The sequence below is a fragment of the Asparagus officinalis genome, chromosome 7 (genome assembly GCF_001876935.1).
Source record: "Asparagus officinalis chromosome 7, Aspof.V1, whole genome shotgun sequence".
In the NCBI taxonomy this organism is placed as follows: domain Eukaryota; kingdom Viridiplantae; phylum Streptophyta; class Magnoliopsida; order Asparagales; family Asparagaceae; genus Asparagus; species Asparagus officinalis.
The window spans coordinates 134,934,074-134,942,662 of record NC_033800.1 but is presented as its reverse complement, the minus strand read 5'-3'; the positions used below and the strand labels follow the sequence as shown (position 1 = coordinate 134,942,662).

The following is an 8,589-nucleotide window of genomic DNA, read 5'->3' as shown; positions in this document are numbered from 1 at the left end:
TTCATACACCAGACAAAGCGAATGCCTTCCAGGACGGCCAACAACTCCAAATGATCTACATACATATAGGACCCCTGAGCTCCATAGAGTAGCCACCAATCACATGCCCATGGTGATCCCGAACAACACCTCCCAATCTAATAATATCTCCTTCTAGAGGAACAACAACATCTGTGTTGAGTTTCAGCATACCAGGAGGAGGGGGATACCAAGCAGAAAGTCATTTGGAAGGGGTAGCAATGTCATGATAGAGGCCTCTAACCCTATCCCCTTCCTCCACAAAACAGAGAATCTGAGTCACCAAGACTGAAGCCTCCCTAACACTACCACCATGAGAGCGCATATTCCTTTCCCCCATATAAACCATAGGGTCGTGAAAGCCAAAGCCAGGGAGTCCCTAGGGCAAACAAAGGTGAGATGGAAAAGACAATCACCATAAGACGTACCTCGAAAGCCATCAATCACTTCCCAAAGATCTAAGGACTCCCACGCCAAACGAGCAAAGGAGCAGACAGTGAAGATATGAAGGGTAGTCTCAAAGGCAGCAGAGCAAAGGAAGTAACTAGGGGACACAGAGATCCCCTTGCAAGATAAACCGACTAAGGTGGGGAGAGCATCATAGAACAGGCGCCAAAGGAACACTCTAATCTTCGGTGGGATCACCGCCTGCCAGATTAAGGACCACCACTTTGCCACCCTAGAATCCAAGGTGGAAGTAGTATCAGAACCCGCTCTTGACTGTGTAGCACCCTTCTCCTCATAATGCCAAATGAGTCTGTCAGGAACAGGAGGAGGGGTAGTGGGATAAGTGAAATGTCCTCCCGATCCACCTGTCAAAAGGAATTAGTAATCAAATCATGATTCCAAGTACCCGAAGCAAAGATCATTTCAAACACCCTCCTGGATGGGTCGATCAGAGAAGTGATTAGCCTGAAAGAAAAGGGCATTGGGATCCATGGGTCAGCACTGATAGAGACACTCTAGCCATCACCTATTCTCCATCTCAGACCTCGGGCCAGGAGCTCACGCCCCAGATAATGTTCCGCCATAAATAAGAACAGTCAAGGCCGACAATAGCTGAAAGGAAGTCTGAGTCCCTGAAGTACTTCCCCTTCAAAACTGTACAAGCCAGAGAAGAAGGGTCTTGAATGATCCTCTAGGCCTGCTTAGCCACCAGCGCCTGATTAAAAATCTGTAGATCTCTAAAACCCAGACCACCCTCTGACTTTGCTCGACATACCTTTTGCCACCTGACCCAGTGAATCTTCCTCTCATCAGAAGTTGATCCCCACCAGAATCTCATAATGATAGACTCAACCTCCCTACACAAAGAAAGGGGAATGTGGAAGATACTCATCACATAGCATGGAATTGCCTGCAAAATAACTTTCACCATAACCTCTCGCCCCCAGCTGAGAAAAGAGCCCTCCTCCAAGCTTGGGCTCTTTTCCAAACTAAGTCTCTGATGGAAACAAAAGTCTAACAACGACTTCTTCCAACCACTGAAGGGAGGTCTAAGTATCGATCATGTGACTGGGCCATATCAAGCCCCAAAATAGAGAAAATAGAGGTCATAGTATCCTCATCTACACAGGGTCTAAAGGTGATGGCAGACTTCTAAAAGTTGATTTTCTGACCGGTTGCAGTCTCATATAGTAGTAGAGTACTCTAGACAGCCTGTACAGCGGCCTGAGAAGCCTGAATAAAAACTAAAGAGTCATCTGTAAAGAACAAATAAGAAATCCTTGGCCCCGACCGAGAACAAGATAACCCTCTAATGTACCTATTCTCCTTCTGTCTGATGATCAGTGCAGAGAGAGCTTCCGTACAGAGAAGAAACAAATATAGAGATAGTGGGCATCCCTGTCGCAGATCACGGGTAGGGGTGACCTGACCCACAATCTGCCCATTGAGGCAGAAAGAGAGTGAGGAAGTGGAGATACATGTTGGCCTTTTTGTTTTGATGATGTTTTAATAAACAATTTATGACTGATATTATTTATCTAGTGTTTGTATTTTCTTAATTATTCTAGACAAACAATAAGTTGGAGGTTGGATGGATTATGCCTAAATGATCACATCAAATGGAGGTTGGCGAAATATCAGTATGAAGCCATTGCATATTCAAGTCATATACAAGATCAAGCTTCATCCACATCCAAGACAAACTTATTGAAGACCAATTGCTTTGGTTTAATTAGTTTAGGTTTTATACTTGTGTGTAGATACTTTAAAGCTTAATATCATATACACACACATTTTATGAGTTTATCCGTTTTGAGTTTTATCCACAAACAAAGTTTTTACAAATAAATAAATTTATGTTTATATACATATATGTTTGTTTTCATGTGGGTAAGTTATTTTAGTTTAGTTATATTTATAAGAAACAAATATACATTCATATACATATTCATATATCTTTTATCAAGTCTATAGGATCCATTCAAAATATTTTAAGAGTTTGTTTAAGTCATTTTGTCATAAAACATGTGTTGTTTAGTTTTCATATTCTTGGATTATTTTGCAAAATGAAGAGTTTTCACTATTGGAAAGTGCAATTCTAAAATTTCTTTTTGTAACATATTCATTATCATGTTTATAATCATTTTCCAAAGTTTTATATTTTTTGTAATTTATTTGATATTTTTAAAAGAGGTTTGAAATTTAATTTTACTGTTTATATCTGGGTGATAACCTGTTATCAGTCGACTGATGAGTTTCATCGGTCGACTGATGAACTCGTCTGGAATTGCTAAAAGTTTCTATTTTTATGACTGATAAGGTCATCAGTCGACTGATGAGCTCTTCAGTCGACCGATGAGCTGTGAGCTGTCTATAACGATCAACTCATCAGTCAACTGATACTATTTATCAGTCGACCGATACTATTTATCAGTCGACCAACGGCCTCTAATGGCTAGTATTTCTAGATTTTTAGATTTTTGTTTTTTCCTTGGTTTTCTCTTGGTTTTGGGGCTTGTTTTATGATCCTATATATACCCCATACCCTCTAACTTCTGAGGGTAATCAAGAGAGTTTTTAAAATAAGTTTAAAGAGTGTTTAAGTATGGTTTAAGTGTGTTTTACAAAAGTTTGTATGAAGAGGTTTTCACAAGAGGAAAAGGAGATCATTTCATTGGTGTTTGGTCTTCAACTTTAGCTCTCTCTCTCTCTCTCTCTCTCTTGATTTCTAGAGAAGATTTTCTAAACTCAATTCTAGCTTTACATTTATATATTTGTTTGATTATTATTTTTATTAAGCTAGATTTTATAATTGAGTTTAGTATTGATTATTTCTCATTGTTTACACACATATCCCTTGAGCTTTTAGTATTATCACATATTGTATACATTTGGGTTATGGGGTTGTAACTTTGAGAGTGAGCTTAATTGAGTTCTCATCATTGTTTAGAGAATAAACTATTTGTAATGGAGCTTTATTTGTGAGATATATCATATTGTATTACACAAGTACACCAAGAGGAGTGTAAGGTAAGACAAGTGGTCGGTTCCAAGAGGAGTGAGGTTGGTGGTAAAGCCTAGAGAGAGATGATTATTCTGAACACTTGAGGAAGGTGACACGTGAGAGGCCAACACTTGAGGTGGTATTTGTGTAGTTATAAATGAGAGTTGTAAATGTTGATCGGTGAGCGTTTAAAACCGATATTGTATGGTGTAAGCATTTTCGGGTGAGCGCCGAAAATTCGATTGTGATAGTGGATTCTCCCCAAGAGTGGGGAGCGGAGACGTAGGTCGGAAGGACCGAACTCCATGATCATTTCGTTTGTTTGTGTTTGCCTTGGCGTCTTTATCTTATGCTCATTATATTGTTATATCGCTATTGGTTCATGTTTATTTCGCCCTTATTTAATTCCATATACTTGCTCATATCTTATTGAATATTATACTTGCAAGAGTTTATAATTAATAAGTTTTAAATTAGCATTAAATCGGATTAGATTAGCATTAACCCTATTCACCCCCCCTCTAGGGTGCTTTCAATATAGTCCAAAATGAGATGTCTCCAATGATCTGGAAAGCCCATGACCTGAAGGGCCCTGCTAATAAAACCATATTTCACTTTTTCATATGCTTTACTCATGTCCAACTTCAGTGCCATATAGCCAGACCGACCCCGTCTCCTCTTCTGTAATATGTGGAGAAGTTCAAAAAGAAACAATGAAATTGTCCTAAATTTTATCACTAATATTATTTGTCTAGTATTTGTGTTTATCTATTTATTGTAGACAAACAACATGTTGGAGGTTGGATGGAATTGCGCTATAACGATCATATCAAATGGAATTTGGCGGAATAGTGGTTGAAGTCTTGCAATTCGAGTTGAAGATCTAAGTTCAAGCTTCATCCGCAAGTGTACTAAGATAGAGCTCCGTTGAAGATCACAAGCTTGGGTATAATTAGTTTAGGAGTTTATATTATGTGTGTTAAGTACTTTAAGCTCAATATCATATACACACACATTTTATTGGTTCCTATGTATATATATAGTTATATATATACACATTTTGGCTTTTGGTTTATCCACAAAAAAAGTTTTTACAAGCATATAAAGAAATATTTATATTCATACATGTTTGTTTTTACGTGGATAAGTTGGTTTGGTTTAATTTCATAGATATGAAACAAATATATATTCATATACATACCCATATGTTTTATATTCCATTGTATTTGTGAAAATATTGTATCCATTGTTTATAGACTTCATAACAATAGTTTATATCTTCCTTTAAGTCTATAAAATCAGTTTATAGATTTTCAAAACATGGTTTATGTCCAATGTCAAAAACAAGTGTTTTTCATTTACATGTTTTAGACTATTTTGTAAAATATGGAGATTTCTATTTTAGGAGATGCTTTTTGAAAATTAGTTTTTGTAACATGTGTATTATCATGTTTACAATCATTTCCCAAAGTTTTACATTTGATTTTATTTATTATTTTTAAAAGAGGTTTGAAAATTATATTTCTGTTTCAAAATAGGTTGATAACTTGTTATCAGTCGATTGGTAAGTCGACTGATGACATCAGTTTACTGATGTGTTGACTAAAAAAATCGTCTGGAATATCAAAAAGTTTCTAATTTGTTTCAGTCAACTGATCAGTTGACTAATAGTCGACTAATGAGGTCATTGGTCGACTGACGAGTTCATCAGTCGACTGATGATGTGTTACTGACCTGTAACGATCAGCTCATCAGTTGACTGATGAACAATATCAGTCGACTGACGGTCCAACGACTAGTTTTTTTTAGCTTTTCTGTTTTTATCTTTTTGCTGGGTTTTGTTTTTTTTCTTGGCTTTGGGGTTTCCTATAAATACCCCCACATATCCTTAGTTCAATTTAAGTAGAGAAAAGTTTTAAAAAGATTCTTACAAGTTTGTTTAAGGGTTCAAGTTTTTGTTTAAGTGTGTTTTCAAGTTTGTGAAGAAACTTTTACAAGAGCAAGTGGAGATCATCATTTGGTGTTTGAGTATTCACTCTTCTCCCTCTCTCTTGTTATCCTTGGAGAAGTTTTCTAAACTCAATCTAGCTTTATATTTATATTGTTTAATATTAATTTATTAAGCTAGTGTTTATATTGAGTTTAGTTGATTTTATTTACTTATTTTTTACACACACAACCATTGAGCTTATTGTATTTTCATACATTATATAATTTAGGTTGTGGGGTTTGTGTGATATTGAGAGTGAGCTTAATTGTGTTCTCATCTATTGTAGAGAACAAATTTGTATTTGTGAGCTTCATTGTGAGTTGCACATTATATTACACTTGGACACCGAGAGAAGTGGTTGGTGAGAGACGGGGTCGGTTCCAAGAGGAGTGAGGTCGATAGTAAAGCCTAGTGAGAGGTGGTAATCCCAAACACTTGAGGAAGGTGACATGAGCTAGGCCAACACTTAGAGGGTCTGAAGTGTAACTGCAAGTGTGTAAGTTGTAAAGTTTTTGGTGAACTAGAAAACTGAGTGCGAGATGTAAACATTGTTCGGGTGAGCGTAGAAAACCCAGTTGTGATAGTGGAGATCTCATCGAGGTGAGGAGCGGAGACGTAGGTCGTGGGGACCGAACTCCGTGATCATATCTTGTGTTTGAGTTTGGCTTGGCGTACTTATATTTGTGTTCATCTTTATTGCCATTCTCTATTGTTTTATTTCTTCCACTAGATTGTTTATATCTTTTTTTTTTGGTCAATGAAATTTTTTATTCATTACCAATATATGGAAGTTATAATACATCAATGTCTATCTCAAGACTGGTTACAGAAACAGTCTTCAAAAACTAAAAATTCTCTACATAGTTCTTTATGTGCTGAGGTATATTATCATTCAAAATCCTTGTATATACATGTATCTTTATCAAGCTAAAGAGATGATCAGGGCCTCTTAGTTGCTGTTGAAATATACGCAAGTTCCTCTCTTGCCAAATCATGTAGACTGAAGTAGATAATGCCATCCTTTTAAGCTTTATTTTGAAACTTTTCCCTCTCAAATTGTTCCCAAACCAGCTGGTGATTTGATCCCACCTGCATGATTTCCTTTTGAAGCATAGCCAATCCATAACTTGATTCCAAACACTAGCTGAATATTGGCATTCGAAAAAAAGGTGCTGACAGGTTTCAATCTGTCCTTCTCTTGAACATAGGGTGCACTGATTTGAGTTCAGAATTCTCATTTTGCAAAGTCTTTCTTGTGTTAGCAGCCTTGATAAGAATGCCAACCAGAGAATAAATGAATGTTTAGGTAGATTCCATCCACCCCAAACAGTCCTTGACCACGTAGCCAGGTTTGAGTACTGAAAAATTCTCCTACACAGCACTGAGACTTTGATTTTATCATTAGCACAGCTATCCCTGATGACATTCTGGAGATTATTCACACTACCAAATTTATCAATCAGCAAATTCCTCACTCTTAGAAGCTGCTTCCACTGCCATGAATCATTCTTCCTTGGTTGGACTTGCCAGATAGAATGCTGTCTTAGATAGTGACCATGAATCCACTTAATCCAAAGAATATCCTTCTTGAGATGAATCATCCAAAGAAGTTTGGCCGCCATAGTATAATTCCAATGCACAGCAGAGTATATTCCAAGACCCCCATGTTCAGTTTCCTGACATATAGAACCCCAGCTCACCAGATGAATTTTATGCCCCCACAAGAAATCTGAGCACATTTTATCTATTTTCTGAAGAACTTTGATAGGGAGTATGTAGTTACTGGTCCAGTAGTTTTGTATTCCCATAATCACTGTTTTAATCAATTGTAACCTGCCAGCATACGAGAGGGATCTTCTCTTGAGCCAATTATTAAATTGGTCTGAAATCTTATTAATAAGGGGAGAGCAGTCCATCCAAGAGAGTCTTTTAGCTATCAGGGGTAGTCCCAGATATTTCAAAGGCATAGTACCCTCAGTGAAGTTGAGAAGATTGCAGATTTGGTTCTTCAGATTATCATCTACTCCACTCATGAATATGGAACACTTGGATGGGTTAGCTTCAAGGCCAGATGTTTTACTGAATTCAGCTAGACAATCCCTTAGTCTTGATATTGTATTCATATCAGCTCTGCCAAAAAGAAGAAGATCATCCGCAAAAGCTAGATGAGTTATTTTTAATCTTGAACACTTAGGATGAAACCTGTAGAGCCTGTCCCCCTTGAGAGTGTTTAATTTCCTAGACAGATATTCCATTCCAATAACAAACAAATAAGGTGATAAGGGATCTCCCTGCCTCAACCCCCTAGCACCTTGGAAATACCCATGAGGAGTACCATTTATAGATATGGAAAATTTTGGGGTAGAGATGCACTCCATAATCCAGGAAATCATGTTGTCTGGGAATCTTAAACCTTTCAGCATGTTATTGATGAACACCCAACTAATTGTATCAAAAGCCTTCCTCAAATCAATATTTAATATGGCGCTAGGGGAATTGTTTTTCCTACCATAATGCTTAACAATCTCATGTGCTAAAAGGATATTGCTTGATATAAGCCTACCCTTCACAAAAGCACTCTGAGCATGATTGTTAAGATATATCCTACCATTTATATTGCTTGATATTGTTTTGATTGTTTATATCTTGTTTACCCTTGTGTTATGTATATTCTTGTATATATCTCATAGTATATCTCATTGTCAGGATATACCCCTTTGTTCATATTGCTTATTCTTGCTTATAACATTTTGTATATCTATCTTGCAAGAATAATTTTTGAATTAGTTTTTATTGGTATTTAAATCAGATTAGATTAGCATAAGACCCTAATCACCCCCCTCTAGGGTTCAACAATTGGTATCAAAGCTTGGTGCTCTTTGATTTAAGGTCTAATCACCTTGAGTTAAAGATCCAAGTTATCTTTTGTGCTAATCTTATTTTAATTTTATTTGTATCTTGCTTGCACATATATACATTATGGATATGCACGGTGCACCTAGTTTAGGTTATGCCATTAATGTTACTCCTCGTTTGAATAATTTTCCCTATGCTCAATGGTGTGTTAGATTCATGCTTTTTGTTCGATCTATACATTTTGATTTATGGGAAAATATAGATTGTACTTATA

The 8,589-nt window shown here is 36.8% G+C and overlaps 1 protein-coding gene across 1 annotated transcript in view; it reads right to left on the bottom strand.

The window, feature by feature from the left end:
• Positions 1-7,882, bottom strand: part of LOC109847817 — an 8,152-nt gene extending 270 nt beyond the window's left edge. The window contains exons 1-5 of the mRNA XM_020417056.1: positions 6,744-7,882; positions 1,241-1,322; positions 1,060-1,111; positions 447-830; positions 64-153 (exon numbers count right to left, since the gene is read on the bottom strand). Of these exons, the coding sequence (XP_020272645.1) occupies positions 64-153; positions 447-830; positions 1,060-1,111; positions 1,241-1,322; positions 6,744-7,882 (1,747 nt within the window). The remainder of the gene's footprint in view (positions 1-63; positions 154-446; positions 831-1,059; positions 1,112-1,240; positions 1,323-6,743) is intronic.